This window comes from Camelina sativa, chromosome 1, assembly GCF_000633955.1.
Source record: "Camelina sativa cultivar DH55 chromosome 1, Cs, whole genome shotgun sequence".
Classification (NCBI taxonomy): Eukaryota; Viridiplantae; Streptophyta; class Magnoliopsida; order Brassicales; family Brassicaceae; genus Camelina; species Camelina sativa.
Window position 1 is genome coordinate 15,872,363 of NC_025685.1, and position 20,861 is coordinate 15,893,223.

At 36.1% G+C, this 20,861-nt stretch overlaps 3 protein-coding genes across 3 annotated transcripts; 2 read left to right on the top strand and 1 right to left on the bottom strand.

Annotated features, from left to right (window-relative positions):
- Window positions 13,344-15,854, bottom strand: LOC104792169 (translocon-associated protein subunit alpha-like). The gene is made up of 8 exons (XM_010518246.2): window positions 15,576-15,854; window positions 15,277-15,429; window positions 15,117-15,167; window positions 14,938-15,023; window positions 14,206-14,283; window positions 13,913-14,116; window positions 13,722-13,793; window positions 13,344-13,632 (listed from the first exon to the last, which is right to left on the bottom strand). Exons 1-8 carry the CDS (start codon window positions 15,817-15,819, stop codon window positions 13,585-13,587), a joined length of 936 nt encoding a protein of 311 aa, XP_010516548.1. The 5' UTR covers window positions 15,820-15,854; the 3' UTR covers window positions 13,344-13,584.
- LOC104708627 (F-box protein At4g00893-like) lies at window positions 16,873-18,318 on the top strand. Its single transcript, XM_010425218.1, has 2 exons — window positions 16,873-16,919; window positions 17,187-18,318. Exons 1-2 carry the CDS (start codon window positions 16,873-16,875, stop codon window positions 18,316-18,318), a joined length of 1,179 nt encoding a protein of 392 aa, XP_010423520.1.
- Window positions 19,511-20,428, top strand: LOC104708633 (F-box protein At4g00893-like). Its single transcript, XM_010425229.1, has one exon. The coding sequence runs from the start codon at window positions 19,511-19,513 to the stop codon at window positions 20,426-20,428; it is 918 nt and encodes a 305-aa protein (XP_010423531.1).

Sequence of the window (20,861 nt, forward strand, 5' to 3'; positions counted from 1 at the left end):
AATCACATCCGAGAGAGTTTGATAGTATCTTGTTGAAGGGCTTGCCAGTTCACTAATTGCTAGCACATTGAAAGAAGAGGTGGTCTCTTGTTTCCGGTTGAGAGTTTTACAGAGGCAGCAAGAGACAAGAACATTCCTTCCCCCAGGAGAGAAGTCTCAGTAGTGAAACTGTTTGATATTGATCCTTCCATACCCCAAGAGTATATATATATTGATCAGATTCTCTTGATGGAGTGGGAGGCAAAGTATTTAACAGAATTGTTCTCAGGGGCCTTATCTCTGCATTTTTTGTTCTAGCTAGGTGAAGCCTTCAACCTTGGTTTCCATTTGCTGCCTTCCTTACAGATGAGCCTATTGTTAGACCTAGCTTCCGAGGACCATCTGAGCCAATCAAGTCAATGGAGTGTGAAGGTTTTACTACTAAGGTTTTTTGGCTTCAATAGCAAGTATTCTCGTTTGTGTCGTGTAGATTATTGCTTCATGCTTTTTTTTGTTTCTTTACTCACAAGCCGTGGTTCAATACTTGAATGATCTTGTGGAAGGAGGAAACAACAAGCCATAGAAAAGTTGATTCAACAATATGTGCTACTCTTGCAAGTCCCACCAACTAGATAAAACAGAGCAACATGGAGGTCCTCTAAACCCTTACTAAATCACCTAAAACATGTTTCACACTCTAAATCTCATCAATTGTAAAACCCACCAAAGGATTTAGAATTCATTTTTCCATTATAAGAAGTTGTGCACTAGAAGTTTATTCAAGTTTTAAAAATTAATTCCTTGATTGGTTCTATATATTATTGTATCTATACTATTAAAGGGAAGCATTTTTAATAAGTAGACATAGAATTTGAGATTATTACAATAAAATGCCACTGAAAACAGAATAAGAATATATATAATTCATGTAGCCAAACAAATTGAAATTAAATTGGAGCCAAACAGATTGATAATAATTATACTAGCCGAACAAATATTAAATGATAATAACACATAATAATCGGAAACAATTAAGACCTACTATAAAATCGAAAACAATTAAGACCTACTGCAAAATCTAAATAAATCAACTCACAAACTTAGCGTAGAATTTAAACAACTAATTAAAACTAATTAGCACTTAATTTGTAAGGAAAGTTCATAATATAATCTTAGCAACTTAATCTAGGAAAATCTCGGAAATTAATACCAAAATCTCGAAAAAATCAATTAAACATAGATAATAAGGAAATCAGAATCAAATATATCCCAATAATTTGTACTTGCCATAACTAATCGACAACTAAAAATCAAAACAGTCACACAGTATACCATTTTAATAACAAACTAATTGATTGTTTCTTAAAATATCTACCATTATAACAAATGTTTTTCCTTTATCGATCATAGTTGTAAATATATTTTTGAAAATTTAGAATTATTATTTTCCTAACCTACTAACTATTCGGAGTAATTTTAGGAACCATAACTATTAAGAAAAATATAATTTTAATTATGAAAGATTTTTCTATAACCCTAAATGACAGCTTATTTGTTTTTGTATAAATACTGCTTCTATTGACAAGCCGATCACTCAGGTTCTATTAAAATATTTTTTTTGGGTTTTCTTTTTTTTTTTGTAGTGTTTTTTTAGTGTTTTTTGTTGTGGTGTTCTTTTGGATTATTTTCTTAAGCCTATGTTTTCTCACATTTTTTTGTGTGGTTTATACAGAGTGACATGTAAAGCCAAAATCATAGGAAAAGCTGTTACAATTTTTTCAATCAAAAAAATTCAGAATACACAAGCTACACCGCACCTTTTGCACAACTCTACAGGTTTTATTTTTTATTATAACTTATATATGTTATAATAGAATATAGCGTTCATGTAGTGGCAACCCTCAAGTTTTCAATAATATATAATAAGGTCTGTTCATTTCAACCCTCAAATTACAAGTGAGCGACTTAAAAGCAATGAATTCGGTAATTAGTGTCGCTAATACTAAACCAGAGACAGATTAAGAAAACGTGAACTTGCATGATTAAACGAACTGGCCCATAGTCTAATCAAAGTTTTGAAATTGCATGATTAAAAGACTTTTAAAAATGATTTACGATTGTAATGTCTGTATTTTCTAAGGTAAAACAGGGAGGAGAAAAATCAAAGCACTTCTTGACGTGTAGTATACTTTACCTGTGATTGATTTTACTGTATTTAGAGTTATATAGATGAAAACAACATATAATTATGTACTAGATTTATGCATCTATCTACAAATAGTATAAGATATATCTATATATGTGTGATATAAAAGATAAATTGTTTTTTTAATATATTACATAAATTGTAACTTCAAATTTTTGTTTTACATTTTAGGGGTAGATTATTTTTGATTGGAAGAGAAAAAAACAAAAAAGTAATTTTGTTTTTTGGTCGTAAAGACCAGCTAATTTTTTTGACCCGTTGGATCCTGGTCATATAAACTTGTGGTTGTGGATCTTTGTTTACAAATTACAAAATATTAATGAAAGTCGTTTTTAAAAGTGTTCATAACTAATCAGATTATTAATATTGGTAATGTATATATGGAAACTTATTTAATTTTGGTAGTATATTATTTGATATTTCTAAAACGACCATCTAATTAAATATCTATATTGAAAAAACATGTAGGGAATGTATTCAATTTGACATTTTAAGTGATTTGTGTGAAATTTACAAATTCTATGTTATTCAATCATAGATTTTAAAAAGTCTATTAAAATCCGCTGTTATTGAACTGATGATTTAAAATTCTACTTTGAAATCCATTAAAATCCACTGTTATTGAACTGATGATTTAAAAATCTACTTTAAAATCCACTGTTATTCAAAACAATTTTGTGGATTAGAATTTTAATAATTTTTAGGATTCTGTAGGATTCTTGAGGATTTGTTTAGTTAAAAATACAGAAATCCAAATCTCATGGTTTTATGTGGGATTTGAAAGAATTTTACTGAAAATCATATGAACTTCCCTAAAATCTATCAAAATTCTAAATTTCCTAAATCCCATCAAATTCTCCAAAATCATGGTTTGAATACACTCCTCGTAATTTGGAGAAAATATATTATCTAAACTATTCTCAATAAAATATGAGGATGAGAATTTTGGGTAACACAGATTCAAGCATGATAGATTCAAACATAACATTTACTTATGTGGATTACATGGGACGAGGGTCAATATAATTTAATCTATTGTAGGGCAGGCATAGCAGACGAGGTTAATCTGCTTGAAAACTATATTAAGGTCATCTGGTTCATGAATTTCTAGCTGATCACTAATCCATATCACAATCGATCCGGGTTCGCTATCATGTCGATTCAAAATTTATGGTGATAACAATATTATGAAAGCAACCCAATAAGTTTATGTTCTAAATGTCATATCAAATAAATATATCTACCAATAAAACTTCGTACATATATGCAGTTCCGAATCTCTTACATATTTTCTTATTTGCTGAACTAGAATATAAGATCTCAAATATTTAAATTATTATTAAAACCTTAGTTATGAGATAGAATATAAGATCTCAAATAGTTAAATTATTATTAAAACTTTAGTATGCGATGGAAAAATCTTAACATATACATGAAGAGACGCATTTTCTGTCCCAAAATAAACATACCGTTTTTTCTTACTATTTTTTTTAATGTATTGTCTTTATTGATAACAAAAACAAATCTGATCATTCTTTTTGTCTAAACCAAATGTAGAGTTTAGATTTTGAATATTAATAACATTTCTAAAAAATTGTTTACAAATATGTTATTAAACTTTGTTTTTGAAATCAACCCCGCACGTATGTGCGGGTCCGAATCTAGTAAAACATAAAAGGGTCTCGAGTATACAAACTGATATATCAAATTTACTAATAGTATTCTAACTATATGACCCAAATTTCTCGTATCTTATTATATAAACCTTGATGACAAAATTACTCATTAACAAGATCGTGACACATGTCAATTATATCATTCAGATATTGACACATATCAATTCATTATTAAAATTTAAAAAAAAATAAAAAATGTAAAAATTCTAAACCTAATCTAAAAATGTTTTATATAAAAGTAAATAGATAAAATAAAATCTAATTTTATTTAAAATCTAATTATAAGATAAATATATATATATATATATATACCATAAAATTCAAAATTATAATATTTTTTACTTACTTTAATTTTAGTTGCTATATTACAAGAAAAAGATTACTTTTTATATAAGATAAAAAATGATTGTGAAAATTATATAGTTAGTTACTGTTTCTAAAAAAACGTAAATACTCACCTTTACACAAAGAAAAAGATTCTTAAAGTAAAAAAAAAATAGATCGTCTCATATTTTTTCACCAATCAAATAATTTATTCAAAAGACGGCTATTGTAATATATATGATAGGTGTATGTAAGATTAACGTATGCGCTTTTATAACTATAAAAATGTTAAAGTGAAGAGACATATAAGAGGTTATTTAATGTGTTCATCAAGACAATTTGTTGGTAGTAGTTAAGACTAAATAGTATATTTTAACAGTAAAATATATTTGTGTGTACAAATAAACTTTTAGTAGTAATATAGACAGTAGATTTGTAAATGGATATACATTAGTGTATTATAGCAAAAAAAAAACTATTTTCTATAACTAAAAGCTTATCTCTTTACTTTTATACATTATTTTTATTTACGAAAAGAATTAAATATATATTCTTTGTTAAATTAAATTAAATTTTAATATTTATGAACTCATCTACAACTATTTTCTTTAACTAAAAGTGTATCTAATTTTTTTTTCAACCAAACAATAAAGTAAAGGAATTTCCTCGATTAGTTTCTCAAGGCAGAGGAAAGGGGTTTACAAAAAAAACTTCAGAGATAAGAGAATGCGAAGCACGAGCAAGACAATCTGCCTTCAAATTTGTCGCATGCGGGATCCAAGAGATGGAGAATAGTGAAAAAACTCCAGTGAATTAAACTCATCGAGCAAGTTGAAGAAGGATGGCCAATATTCAGGGGAATGCACCATAGTGAGTAACTCAGCAATTATCCGCTCGGTGGCCCACAACAACGTTTCTAAGTCTGAATGCAGGGGGAGGGGCTCCGTCCTAAACACTTGGCCCCCAACAAGGTTCGCTCCTCACCAACGCAACACCACTAGCCCAATCATGAATGCTCATTGGTTGCTTTCCAAGAACCATCAATTTGACAACAAGGTGAAGAAACCTGGACATTCGAGGACGGAGATGGAGCTGATATGACCGCTGTAAAATATAGCGCCTCTTCCCAGGCTAATTTAACGCCCAAAGTGTAACAACCCGTCCCGTGGACCCTAGCCCTCCGCTAGCCCCCCAATAGACCATCCGTGGAACCCGCTAGCCCCCCGCTAGCCGCCCCAACGGACCCCAAGCTGGCCCTGTAGGGCATCGATCCTAACCCTTCACTGTGGATATCCATATCCACCAGTAGGTTATTGGTGCGCCAGGCGTTCCTTGAACCCTGGTCCCCACCCTTTAAAGATCAATTGATGACAGCTTGTCCTGTGGGAAGGTTGTTAAAGGGTGGGGACCAGGGTTCGAGGAACGCCTGGTGCACCAATAACCTACTGGTAGATTTGGATGAATAGTTCCTATCCACAGTGAGGGGTTAGGATCGATGCCCTGTAAGGCCAGCTTGGGGTCCGTTTGGGCGGCTAGCGGGGGGCTAGTGGGGTCCGCGGGACGGGTTGTCACACAAAGCCTGAGCAATTATATCATTCGTCTTGATCTCTAAAACTTATTTTTTTATGGCCTTCCAGATTGTCCATAAAAATCATGGTAATTGAAGAAGTTGATCAGAATCACCCTGTTGAGAGACATCCCTCCAGAAAACAAAATCCAAATTTGAGTACACCGACTCATATGAAAAACCCTCTGATGAAACTGGAGTTAGAGATAAATCCTAAACTTCCCACGAGTGAGGTCATTCAAAGAAAAATGTGATTAATAGTTTTTACCGCAGAATCACACCTTTTAAACAAGATATTTACATTGGACACCTCCATATATCTATTTACTTTTATAGATAGTTTTTACTTACTAAAAATATTTATTTTATATTCTTTGTTAAATTTTATTTTATTTTAAAAACTTTAAACCCGCACATCGGACGGGTCATAATCTAGTATTACAGGTAATATATATAAGCGTTAATTAATCAAATAGAAAAGGGTAAAGTGAAAAACCAAAAATAGAAAGAAAAGGAGTAAAGTGTTGGGTTTTGTTTACAAATGCAAAACTCTTCTCGTTCAAACACTAAACCAACAGTCACTGTGTGACTTCTTTGCTTTAGTTGTCTCTCTCTCTATCTCTCTTAACACACACACACAGGGAAACCCGAGGCGTCACACTTAAAAACTCTTTTGAGATTTTGACCTCTCTCAATATCTCTTTGTCATTCCCAAAACCAAATAGTAATATTTTCACGTTTTAGGAAAAAAAGAAAAAGTTCTAAATTCTCATATATTTTCATCGATCAGAATCTGAAAATTCGGCGTGATCGATCACTGGTTTTATTTTCTTCTCTCGTATCTACATAATCTAAAACTTTATGTTGAATACATTTTATAACGAGGATCAAAGCACATATGTACGAGAATCTGAAAAATATCATTTATGGCAGTTCTTTTTTTTTTTTTTTAATTATTATTACTTTTTATAAAGAACACTAGCAATTCTTGAGCAGCTTGAAGATAGTATGCACTGTCATATATGACTCTAGCTAGTTTTTTTTTTTTTTTGAATTTAATGTTAAATTATACTAAAAAAAAATAACGTTTTTACCAACTTGTGCAACGGATGATAGATCAATTGAAACAAAAAAACATAATGCTTAGACATCCTAAATCAGCATAGCACGTTTATGGTGAAAACCAAAAGAGTAGGTGGTTAGGCTCTTGTTTGGAGCCAAAGCTGAAGAAGTCCTTGTTCATATCGTCTATCCCCCAGCCTTTGAATTGCGAGAAGCTGGTCCCTAACTTGTCGGTCAATCCGTTTTACTAGTTGTCTCGCTGACTTTGACGTTTCACCATGTCTCCTGCCATTTCTTTCCCCCCAAATTGTGTGCAATGCAGTTTGAAAAACATACCTACAAGAGATTTACAATATATATAGTACATGTACAATGGTAATTAGGTCAAGATGAATGACTCTCCTATCCTTTCCATATATATCTCCTATACGCCCCATCAAGATGGAGGGGCTTTTGCGACTCCAATCTTGGAGACTAACTCTTGAAAGCGTGGCCGCGGAAGAGCTTTCGTCAAAGGATCAGCAAGTTGGTCATGCGTCGAGACGTGCGTAATACGCAAGGTCCCAGCTTGAACATTATCCCGGATGAAATGATAATCCAACGCAAGGTGCTTCATCCAGGAGTGGAAGATAGGATTAGCAGCAAGATGCGTTGCTCCAATATTATCACAGTTTATCACCGGGACCACAGGTAGGTGAACACCCAGTTCGGTTAGAAGTGAGGAGATCCACCGTATCTCCTCGGCCGTGTTGGCAACGGCACGGTACTCTGCTTCCGTGGTAGATCGTGCAACACCAGTCTGCTTCAGGGAGGACCATGAGATAGGAATACTGCCAAGATAAATGACATATGCGTTGGTGGAGAGGAACATATCAGCATCGCCCGCCCAATCTGCATCGGAATAACCATTAAGTGTGAACCCGTGAAGAGAGAATGAAGTGTTAACACGAAGGTAGATGCCATGAGATTGCGTCCCAGCCAAGTAACGCAACACACGTTTCACTGCACACCAATGAACATCCGTGGGTTGATGTAGAAATTGAGACAAACGATACACCGCAAAGGCAATGTCCGGTCGCGTAAAAGACAGATATTGTAAACTGCCATTGACGGCACGGTATTCACGAGGATCATCAAGAAGAGTGACACTGCGGAGACTTAACTTTGGATGAGGTGACATCGGTGTAGAAACTAGTTTGGCATTCAACATTCTTGTCCCTTGGAGCAGATCAACAATATACTTCTTCTGCATAAGATGAAGTCCCGCAGGTGTTCTTGTCGCTTTAATCCCTAAAAAATATTTAAGCTCACCAAGATTTTTGAGAGGAAAACGATCACTAATCATACGAACATTAGCAAGCATGACAGGGCTGCTGCCGGTGATCAGCATATCATCGACATACACCAAGATGTAGACAATATCACGACCCGAACGTTTGATAAACAAAGAGGTGTCAGCCACTGAATTACTAAAACCAAGGTGAAGGAGATAACTGCGCAATTCTTGATACCACGCCCGGAGTGCCTGTTTGAGACCGTAGATTGCTTTCTTAAAACGACATATGTAGTGTGGTCGATCAGGATCAACAAAACCCAGTGGTTGTGTGACATAAACCTCATCAAGTAAGCGAACTTGAAGGAAAGCATTGTTGACGTCGACTTGTCGAATGTGCCACCCTTTGTTGACCGCAACCTGAAGAACCGAACGAACCGTCGTGGACTTGATGAAATCCACGAGCAACAAGCCAAACTTTATACCTGTCAATAGAGCCATCAGGTAAATATTTAATAGTAAATATCCACTTACAACCAACGACATTTTTGGCTTGAGCAGGAGACACGAGTTCATGTGTACCATGACGGATTTGTCCATTTATCTCCTCACACATTGCATTACGCCACTTAGGATCACGCAACGCCTCAGCCACCATCTTCGGGATTGTCGGTTTTGGAGTGGTAAAGTGAGCGTATTTTGGGTTTGGTTTTACTATATTGTTTTTGGACCTTGTACGCATTGCGTGTGGTTGTGGAGGAGGTGGTGATGGACTTGGTGAAGGAGAGGAGTGAGGTAGTGGTTATGGAGTTAGTGTCGTGATGGAGGGAGATGATGAAGTTTCCGAGTTTGGTGGGCTTGGTAATGGAGTTGGGCCTGGTGATGGAGATGGGCTTTGTATAGGAGTTGGACTCGATGGGTTACAGAGTGTGGTTGAATCTTGGTGTGAGGGTGGACTGTTATTAGGAGGTGGAGACGTGTTTGGGGAGTGTGGAGACGATGGCGGTGGCATTGCCATTGGTGAGTGGTGAACAAGTGGTGATATCGGAGATAGCGATGATGACGTTGATGACGATGACGTTGGCGAAGGATCACGGGGGTGCCGGAACGTGAGTATGTACGAGTGAGCGTGGTGGAACAAACGTTGCTTGTGGTTGAGGGACAACTAGCGGTGAAGATGGCGGAGTAGACACCGGTGTGGAGACACGACACACAATCAAAGCAGCAAACGGAAACGTAGACTCCACAAACTGGACATGACGTGAGGTGTAGACTCTACCCGAAACCGTATCCAAGCACAAGTATGCACTTTGAGTTAGAGAATACCCCAAGAAAACACACGGCAAGGAACAAGCATCCAGCTTATGAGAGGTGTACGGACGTAGCCACGAAAAGCAAAGACAGCCATACACACGAAGCTTATTATAGTTGGGTGGCTCACCAAACAACTTTTGAAACGGCGACGTGTGATCCAACACCGGAGTAAGCATGCGGTTGATGAGATATACCGCGGTGGAGAATGCATAGCTCCAATAAATTTTCGGCATTGAAGACATGCTAAGAAGTGCAAGACCCGTTTCAACTATATGGCGGTGCTTCCGTTCGGATATGCCGTTATGCTCCGGTGTGTGTGGCGCTGTAGTGAGGTGAGTGATCCCTCGAGTGGCTAAGAATGATCGCAACGCAATAAACTCCCCTCCATTGTCAGAGTATAGCGTACCAATCTTATGCTTAAACCGATTCTCCACTAATGGCACAAACGTCATAAATATCTCTTTGACCTGCGACTTGAGTTTCATTGAATAGAACCAAGTATAACGCGTAAAATGATCGACCAAGACCAGATAATACTTGAAACCATCAATAGACACAAGTGGTGATGATGAAGAGGATGATGAGACACAATGGTATTGATATGAAATGGAATTTTATGACTCTTATTGATGAAGCAATCAGAACATGACAATGAAGATTACGAGGAACCATAAACAGGCAATGAAAACTTTGAAACTAAAGCTTGTAAAATCGGAAACGCCGGGTGACCGAGTCTTGCATGCCACGACTGAATATCAGATTTGCTTGACGGAGAAGCAAACAACGAAACAGGAGGTGAAATATTGACAGGCTACTCGTACAACTCATTCCTAGTCCTGCCTTGGAGCAAGCGGACCCCCATTTTGAGATCCTTCACCTGAAAGTGTGCAGGAGAGAATTTGACAGATACTTGATTAGCATTGCACAACCGGTATACCGAGATTAAGTTCTTTTTAATATCAGGAACATAAAGAACATTTTGAAAGCCAATATCACGAGAGGATGTAGGAAGAGAAGCAAAACCAGTTTGCGTAATAGGAAGAGTGGAACCATCAGCAATGGTGATATCTTCCCCACCATTGTACGGTTGATGCAGCGCAAGGTTATTCTGGTCAGATGTCACATGATGTGTGGCACCACTGTCAAGAATCCAAGGATTGACCTCATAACCAGAACCAGTGACAAGATTCGCCCGTGGTTTCCATGGTGCATAGGATCGGGGTTGATCGGACAAACCACCTTGTTGAAATTGGGAGCAGGTACGAGCACTGTGGCCATGAATACCACAGATCTGTCACTTGCCTTGGTAGCCACGCGACATACCATTATGTGGACGAGACGAGCCTTGCTGTTGTTGCGGTGAGAAGTTGGACCGGTAGTTTTGCTTATGACGCGGCTGAGAACGGTTACCATAACCACTAGACGAGCCACGAAATTTAACTGCATTTGCAGTGATCGAGAAAGACGGAGGCGAAACAGCAACCGAAAATTGGAGCTTGACCTCATGATGAAGTAGTTTCTCATAAACTTCAGGGAGAGTTGGTGTTTTCTCACGACCTTCGAGTTGATCGACAACAGACTTGTAGTCATCAGTCAAGCCTTTGAGTACTGCATCAACCTGATCCTCATGAGCCATGGCAGCACCTAACACAGCAAGTTTATCAAACCTTATTGTGAGACCAAGAAAGTACTCATCAATCGGCTTCGCGGCTTTCTTCCAGGCTTGAATCTGGTGACGGATCTGTTGAATGTGGCTTCGGCTTGGTGTAACATAAGTGTTGGTAAGTGTAGTCCAGATCTCGGCAGCAGTGGTAGCGCATGACAGGAGTGGCTGGACCGTGGGAATTATCGTGCCGAGGAGGGAGCTATAGATCAGGCGATCCTGACGCTTCCACAACGTGTAGTCAGGATTAGGAGTCGTGACACCAGCGGTAGTGATGGTGGGAGAGGGCACGACACCAGAGCCATCAATGTAGCTGGCGAGATCATAGCCATCAAGGAGAGAGCGAACTTGGCGGCTCCACATGATGAAATTGGAAGCAATAAGCTTCGTTACATTAGACATATTGATGCTAAGGAGTTGAGGGGTATTGACAATGGCAATAGTCTCACTCGTGGCTGACATGTTTGAGAACAAAGAGCGGCGGAATTTTTTTTTTTTGTGTTGTGTATTAGGTATAGATCGTAAGCTCTAAGACCATGTAAGCTTGGAGGCTGAATAATTCATTAGAAAAGAGATTTACAATATATATAGTACATGTACAATGGTAATTAGGTCAAGATGAATGACTCTCCTATCCTTTCCATATATATATATCTCCTATAGAAACTCTCTATGCGATCACGCCGAGAAGCTGACACACAGAGGAGAAGTTGATGCCAGTCGATTGTATATCTTGTCTTAAGTACACCTTTTGCTATCCCCGCCCAGATTTCGAAAGAGTAGCCGTAGGAAAAGAATAGGTGGTCTCGTGTTTCAATACAATGGTGACACAGTGGACAGGTCCCCGAGGCGCCTCTAGTCCATCTGGCCATTCGCTCCCCAGTTGCTAATCGATCATGGGCTGCTAGCCATGTGCAACTGGGAATGAGGGAATGCGGCACCGTGTGTTAAATCGAGGAATGTGGAACATTGTTGGAATGAGAATTATGATTTTTAAACAAAAGAAAAAACCATTATGAAAAAATGCAAAAGTAAATTGTTACATTGTAAGCAACATCTATAGCTAAATTCTTTTATAAAATCTATATGGTTTACCTTAAGTTTGGACTATTATAATGCTCTAAATGTATGTCATAAATGCATCGCTTGGGCTAAATTTAAATTTTGTTAAATTTTTATTTCTTAACAATTACTAATTTACAATATTATATATCAAAAATGTTGAATAGATTAAAAGCACTAATTATACTAATGTGTAATATTATTGTATTAGTAAAAAGTTTTACTAAAAGTAAAATTAGATGAAACAGCAAGTAATGTGATATTTAAGGAAATGCAAGAAAAATGACTATCTACTCTGATAGGATCAAATACAACAGTTTGATGGAATGCATTGGGAAAACAGATTGTTTGAAATGATGCTTGTTAACATACAACATTTTGATTGATTGTGTCGAAAAGATTAACATCATAGAAGATTTTACAAAACCTCAAAACACTATGTACGCTTGTTTAGGGCAAAGATAAAACAATAAGAAATTGGTTCCATTACTGACACGATACTTAAAGAGTTCAAATATGACTTCCACAATGAATCATGGATCAGAACTTCAAGTAAACTCTTTTTAACCGTCATTTGACTTTGCCGTGTAAGCAATAAAACTGGTTAATGAGTGATGTAGTATAAGCTATAAATGTAAAACATTTTTTCCCATAAATTTTTTTTTTTTCTTTTTCTTTTAACCAATTTCTTATGAACTATGACCCTGTTAGTTTTATATTATAAGGGAAAAAGGATAGTATTAAACAAATCCAAATTAACTACCACTAAATTTTGAAAGTCTTTTTCCTGTTTAATGTACAAAACCAATAAAATATTTCATAGAGATGAAGTTTTAGATCTTACCATTATGGAGAAGAGAATGGAAAATAAACAAATCCTCCAAATTAAGTTATTGATCTTATGATCGTAATCTCTGCTAAAAATATATAAAATTTACAAATTGTATTCTAATTGTAAAATTTAAATTATATAAATGTATGTGTACATACATACCCCCAAATTACTCTTAAATTCTAGAAGAGATTGAGAGAGATGGCTTCATAGAGCATAATGATAGTCCTACTGAAACAACTTTTAGATTCTAAACCTTGTGCTATACGATACAAAACTATAGGATCTTGAGTATCCAAATACAAAATGTATGTTTTCTAGTTTTCTTTACTATGTTTATGAAATTCGGAAATTGGAATTGTAATTTTCTTTTCCTTTTTTTTGGTAGAAATTGGAATTGTAATTTTCTTCGAAAAAGAAATTAATTCTGACAAAATTACTAAAGAAACATAATTAAGAAAACTGTTTCCTTGAAATAGCTATCGCTAAAGAAAAAAAAGAGAAAACAGTTAAGTTTTTGTGAAGTTACACAAGGAAGGAGGATCTCTCTACCAACAACTGCACCGTTAGTATTGTTCGTGTGTGTTTTGGTTTCTTAATATAACGTGTTGAGATTTGCTCTTAACCTACTTCTTCTTCTTTGACTTACTCGAAGATTGAGTGTACGAAGTACCCTGCAGTACGCGATAAATTGAGAGCAAAGTATCAATACCAAAATGGTCACTCATTATGGAAAAGATATTAAGTCTTGTGTGACGAATACCTCAAGCCATTCATCATGCGAAGCATCTTTAGCTGCTGTTCCAACTTCAACTTTTGGTGCTCTCTTTGTTTTCTGCGCGAGGAATTCACAGTAACCAACCATTCTCAGAGTTAGAACAAAGGTTTGGAAATATGTTTTTCCCTTAAGAGAAAATGACAGATGGAGTGAAAGTGCAATAAGATACGATGTACCTTGGTCATATGCTTTAAACAATTTTGGATATAGAGGGCAAGAAGAACGATAACAAAAATTAAAAGGCCACTAAGGAAGAATGACTCCATCCTGAAGAGAGGACCGTCTTCAACAACTTCAATAGTTCCATTGTAAAAGGTGCTTTGGTATGGCTTACCATCTATCTCATAGATGATGGTGCCAACTAAATCAAAAGCACCCGCCTGCACAAACAAAATGGTTAGCTCGGATTCTTTTATTTATTTTGTAGTCATCTTGGAGACTAGAAGAATTATATGTTAGCCAAACACACCTGCAGGAACTTGCTGACAGCAAAGACATATGGGAAGGTAGCTTGAGCGGAAGTTGACACAGATGCATTGCTGAAACTCTACAAATAGAAGATACAAAAAAATTTCCAAATAAGAAGTTGAAAACTTAATGACAGAACAGGAAAAGAGGAGAAATCTCTGAATTCAACAAAGCTATGACCTAGAGAGATAACCAAAGAAAAAGTAGCCAGATGAAACAAAAGCACAAAACTGGATTCCAATTGTAAATGTTTTAGGTGCAGAGTGTGGGAGAGACATGAGATGAGACTAAAACAGCCAATATAAAAACCTAAGACAAGAACAAACTAAGACTGATTTGTTAAGGAAACAAATTAACACATGACATTTATCAGAGGCAACAAATGTGACGAACCGAGGTCAAACATACATGATCAAGATTATAAGCTAGAGAGCGACAGTGAACCAACAAGAGCACAAGTTAGTTATAAAACTATGATAGACCTAATAAATACAATCATGAAAGATCCAGACCCATAAGTTGTAATACAATGAGATTCAAAATGGTGCTTAGAAAGCGAAAACACACCACAGGATGGAAAAGGCAAATGTTGGATTATGGTGTAGAGTGACATGAGATGAGACAAAAAAAAAACAGACAACAAAAAAGAACTGATTGATTTGGAGAGACACAAAATTGACACATGAGAACACAAGCAATAAATGTAAGAGGAAAGCAAAGATCATTAAATTACCAAAGCAGTGAGATTCTGAACCGCATTTTGATCAAAAGGAAGATGTAAACTCCCTTTAACCGCAACAATATCTACATTGGATTGACCTATTCATATGACCCAAACACAAAAATTAGAAACTTTATAGCCAACTTTCAAGTAATCAATCATTAGTTGAAAAAAAAAAATCATTTCCTTACCATCATTTTTCATTCCAACAAGCAGCTCAGTCTCAACTCCAGCTTTTATTACTAAAATAAAATCAGGCAAAATAGGATTAGCAGAACACACACAAACAAAACTGAGACTACTTTAAGAAACTAGATCTTAAAAAGAAAAAAACAGGGGAAAAATCTAAACTTTTTGCAGTGTTTTTGGGGAAAACGCAAAGGGTTTCAACTCCAGGAGCTGAACTAAGTTCCAAACCAAACACTTCCTCTGTATCACTCTCTTCTTCACCAACATCAGAAACTTCAAAGCCAGAATCTTCCGAATCCGATTGGCACAAAGCAACTAAAATGAATTCAAGAAAGATCATGTGAGCAACCTTAAACAATACTTGGGCAGGGTCGGATCGGTAACAAGAAACAGAGTAGGCTAAGTAAATGGATCAACAACATGATTTATAGCTATGGAGAAGCAGAGAAAGGTTTTTTTACCTTTGAGGAAAGGTGAGGCAAGAAGAAGGAAAGCGAGGAAGAGAAGTCTAATACTTGTCGTCATGATGGTTTTTGAGATTGGTCTCGAATTGATCGTCGTGAGTTGAATGAAGTAAGGGCGAAGAAAGCAAGAAGACAAAGGTGTTGATATGTCTTTTTTGACGTGTTTTTTCTTTTTCTTTAAGGCTATCTGAATCTGATGATCGGATTTGCAAACAATGTAATAAACCGGCGGTGGATCCATTATAAAAATTGGCGGTGGAGTGGTATCATATTACGTTATCGAATATTTATGTGCTTTCATATATAATATTTTTTGTTAGTGTATCATACGATAATTTGATTTTTTTTTTCTTTTTTTTTTTAAGAATTCCTACTAGAGAGTAACGCAACTTAATTGAATCGAGAACTTAGTGGAATCAGTCACATAAGTGGTGCGGTAACTATTTGGTTAAAAACATATCCTATTTTATTATAATTTTTACTTTGAAAAATTTGAAAATATTTTATATATCTATAAATTAATTTGATCTTAACTTTTTACTTAGCATAATGATAAAAATATTTAGTTTTAAAATTTTAAATACTTTATTATAAAATAATTTGATTTTAATTTTTACTTTTTTTAAGTATAAAAATATTTAAGTGAGAGCAAAAAAAAAGAACATGTGTCAAATACTTTGATGCCATGGTAGCAAGTATTTAGGAAAAGTGTACTTTATCATATAAGATTTTTGATTATAACTTTTCAAAAATATGAAAATAGTGTATATCTTTAAATTAATTTGATCTTAAGTTTTACTTGGCATAATGATAAAAGTATATATCTTTTCCTTTTAATTACTCTATCCTAAAATAATTTAATTTGATTTTTACTTTAAAAATATGCAAACATTCTATATATCTTTAAACTTATTTGATAAGTTCTATTTAGAGTAATGATAAAAAAGGAAAAATATATAAATTTTAATAAATTTTAAATGGGAAGAAATATTAAAAAAAGATATATGTCTAATTCTTTGACATCATATATATGTCAGTTTGGGATAACATGTGATTAGGAAAACTTTACCTTATTATGTAAGATTTTTATACACATGTCAACTTATGATTGAACTTTATAAAATAAAGGATACACTTACCATCACCATCACACAGGTGAGTTGTGCTTTTATATCAAGGAGAACTAATATATTGTGTTGGGTGTTGAAACTGAAAGTAAAACTCAACAAATTCTAAGGTCTTAAGGATGCTGCCAGTGTCGTTGTCTCGTCAAAGTCCACCGCCGTCTCCGAAAATGGCGTCACCATCTTCTATGTCTCCTGCCACCGTCTCACGTAGAGGGTTTGTTACTCTCAAAGGCTCAAAGAAAGTTATAGTATTCAATTGTATTGGATTTTGACAAGTTCGATAGTGTTTTTTTTTCTCTTAATTTTTTTTTTTGACCTTATCAGGGAATATTGAATCGAATCTGAAATGAATCTAGTGTAACGTTTTAATGACATTAGTAGATTTTGTTGAATACGAAATTGAATCGAATCTGAAATGAATATAGTGTAAGATTTTTGTGTGTGCTTATTTTATTGAAACTGATGATTAATTGTTTTGTAGATCGAGATCTCCGAGCAAAAAGGCCCTGATGAATCCGAGTTTTGCTGACCTTCCATCAGACATCTTACGTATGATACTGTCTCCTCTTATCTTAGAAGACAACATCCGTGCATCTGCGGCTTGTAAGTCATGGTGTGAAGCTGGTGTATCTGTCCGTATAGTAGAAAAGCATCCTTGGCTTATGTGCTTTCGTAAAGGTGGTGACTTGGTTGAACTCCGCGATCCGTTACAGTGGAATTTGTACACTTTGAGTCTGCCAGAGTTAGCTGAATCCACTGTGTGTTACTCTAGAGACGGCTGGTTACTTATGGATAAAACTGGATCGAAAGACGTGTTCTTCTTCAATCCGTTTTCTCGGGAGCTCATAACCTTGCCAGAGTGTGAGCTGGAGTTTGATACGATTGCCTTCTCTTGTTCTCCTACATCAGATAACTGTGTGGTGGTAGCGATAAGGTTTACTTATTATGCCGCCACGATCAGCACTTGCCATCCTGGAGATGATAAGTGGGTTACTGCTACATTCGCTAGTCATGGAATAGGGGTTCATAAGCGGAGCAACCTTGTCTACCTGAATGATCGATTCTATTGCATCAACGCAGCAGGATTTTTGTCTAACTTTCACCCATCTTCCGGTACGTGGACTCCTTACGGTGTACATAGACTCCGATGCCCGTATATGTACGATAGAAAGCAATATGGAAGGAAGGCGAAAGCAGTTGCCTTGGCAGAGAAAGAAGGAGAGCTCTTTGTAATGTATGCATGCATGAACGAGAAGCCAATGGTTTATAAGTTAGTCTCTAAGAAGTGGGAGGAGGTGAGCAAGACAACACTTGATAGCTTGACCATCTTTTTCAGTTTTCATAACTCCGAGTTGAGAACTAATCTCCCATGGATGAGGAGCAAAGTCTATTTCTCAAGGTTCGGAGATCGCAAACGTTGTTTATCCTACTCATTCGATAAAAGCATGTGCAATCGCAAACGTCGGGCATCCTACTCATGCGATGAAAGCATGTGCCGTCCGGGCGAGGAATCGCGGAGTTGGATAGAACTGTGTCGTCGTCAAATCCTATGGATCGATCCGCCTCCCAAGAACTTGTTGGACCTCATGTTAAGCTCTTCGCATAACAACTGAGAAGGTTTTTTTTGTTTTGTTTTTTATTATGTTAATGTGTAACTGGGGATTTAGGAGTTTCACTGTTGTGTTTGTGTGTCAGTGTGTACCAGAACCGTTTCGACTGTTGGCTTTAAATTTGTGTGTGTGTTGTTATTAATTACTATTAGTAACTGTGTTTAATTTTTGTGTGTTTGTTATTTAATTTTGATTTTTTAAAACTGATTACGAATAGGTTTGGTATTGAGGTCATTGGCTTAGTTTACTAATTTTGTATAAAATGTGATTTGTGTTTCAAGTTAGATCGTAGTATTTATCATGTACGTACGATACGGTGAGATATGTGTTTTAGGTGAGATCATAGACGTTGGTATTCAACTATTCAAGATATCGTTGCCCATAGTACCCACATAATATATACAAAGTCGTTTACTTTACTTCATTGGTGGATGTTTAGTTCTCATATCTTGACTCCACCGAAGCAGGATAAGCAAGAACATTCATGTACCAATTTAGCATTGGTGGTATAGTCTTCCAGAAATTAAAGAAGAAAACCTTATTTTATTATATAAGATATTTATATACAGATGTCAACTTATGACTGGACTTAAGATAAATGATACACTTACTATCACCATCACAGAGGTGAGTTGTGCTTTTATATAAAGGAGAACTTATTGTGTTGAGTGTTGAAACAAAGTAAAACTCAACAAACTTGAAGGTCTTGAGGATGCTGCCAGTGTCGTCGTCTCGTCAAAGTCCACCGCCGTCTCTGAAAATGGCGTCACCTTCTTTGCTGTCTCCTGCCACCGTCTCACGTAGGGGGTTTGTTACTCTTTCAACATTTTATTACAAATTATAATATTCAATAATATATTGGATTTGATAAGTTCGATAGTGTTTTTCTCTTATTGGGAAAAAATAAACTGATTCGAATCTAAAGTGAATCTAATGTAAAGAGGTTTCTATGATATTCATAGATTTTGTTTTTGTTTTTGTTTTTGTTTATTATTGTGTTAGTTTGATCATTTCAGGGTTCTTTCACATTGAGATCCGAATTTAAAAGTCACGACCGGCCTGATTTAAATTTGATTATAATTGCTTTGTAGATCCAAAACTCCTAGCGAGAAGGCCCTGAATCCGAGTTTCGCTGACCGTCCATCAGACGTCCTACCTATAATAATGTCTCATCTTGTCTTAAAAGATAACATCCATGCATCCTTGGCTTATGTCCTTTCCTAAATATGGCAGCTTGTTTGAACTCCGTGATCCATTAAAACGGAAGGTGTACACTTTGAATCTGCCAGAGTTATCTAGATCCACTGTGTGGTACGCAAAAGATGGCTGGTTACTTATGGATCAACGAGGATTGGGAAAGATGTTCTTCTTCAATCCGTATTCTCGGGAGCTCATAACATTGCCGGATTGTCAGAAGGCTTTTGATGAGATTGCGTTCTCTTGTCCTCCTACATCAGATAATTGTGTGGTTTTAGGGATAAGGTTCATAGACGAGTTTGTTCTGATCAGCACTTGCCACCCTGGAGCAACTGACTGGACCAATGAAGATATCCCTTTTCGCATAAGACCGTTTTATAATCAGACTAACATTGTCTATTGCAAAGATCGATTCTATTGCTTCAACGCACGAGGAACTTTGTTTAGCTTTCACCCATCTTCCCGTACATGGAGTTATATGTGTGCAGATAAACTGGAATGCCCGTATCAATATGATAGAGAGAAATATGGATGGAGTGAGAAAGGAGTTTCCTTGATAGAGAAGGAAGGAGAACTCTTCGTCATGTTTACAAGCAGCAACGAGAGGCCACTACTGTACAAGCTAGTCTCTGTGAGGTGGGAGGAGATGAATACGACTGCACATGATGGCTTGAACATCTTTGTCAGTTATTATAACAGTGAGCTGAGAACTAATTTCCCAAGGATGAAAAACAATATATATTTCTCAAGGTTCAGTCAGAAGCGCAAACGTTGTGTATTGTATTCCTTTGATGGAAGCAGGTTTAGTCGGCCCAAGGAATGGCAGAGGTGGAGAGAACTATGTCCTCGTCAAATCCCATGGATCAATGCGCCTCCTAAGAATGTGTTAGACCTTTTGAGTGAAATAGATAAGTAGTCATGTTTGATTCGGAATTCTCATTGTTGTGTTGTTGTTTGCCAGAACAGTTTCGGCCTTTGTAAATGTCTTCTTTTTTTAAAGTTGACATTGAACCATTTATGATTCTCCCTTGCCTTCGTTGACAAATGTTTACATTCTCGGCACAACCTTCAAAGTAACATTGCAAACAATATAGAGACTTGTATCAGCTTTGTGGGTTAGCCCTAATTAGTTGTCCCAAAAATGGACTTTATTTCATGTTTGGATTCACCTCGTTAGTTTAAATGGGTCGTGTCCTTCCACGTGTAGTCTTCACATGGTTGTTAACTATAAAAGCATGACCATGTCCCTAACTTAGATAGATTAAGCAGTGGCAAGATTACATGTGAAGACAGAAAAAAAGTAATGGGAAAGCTTTTCTTCTCGTTTTGGGTGTAAGAGTAGGATCATC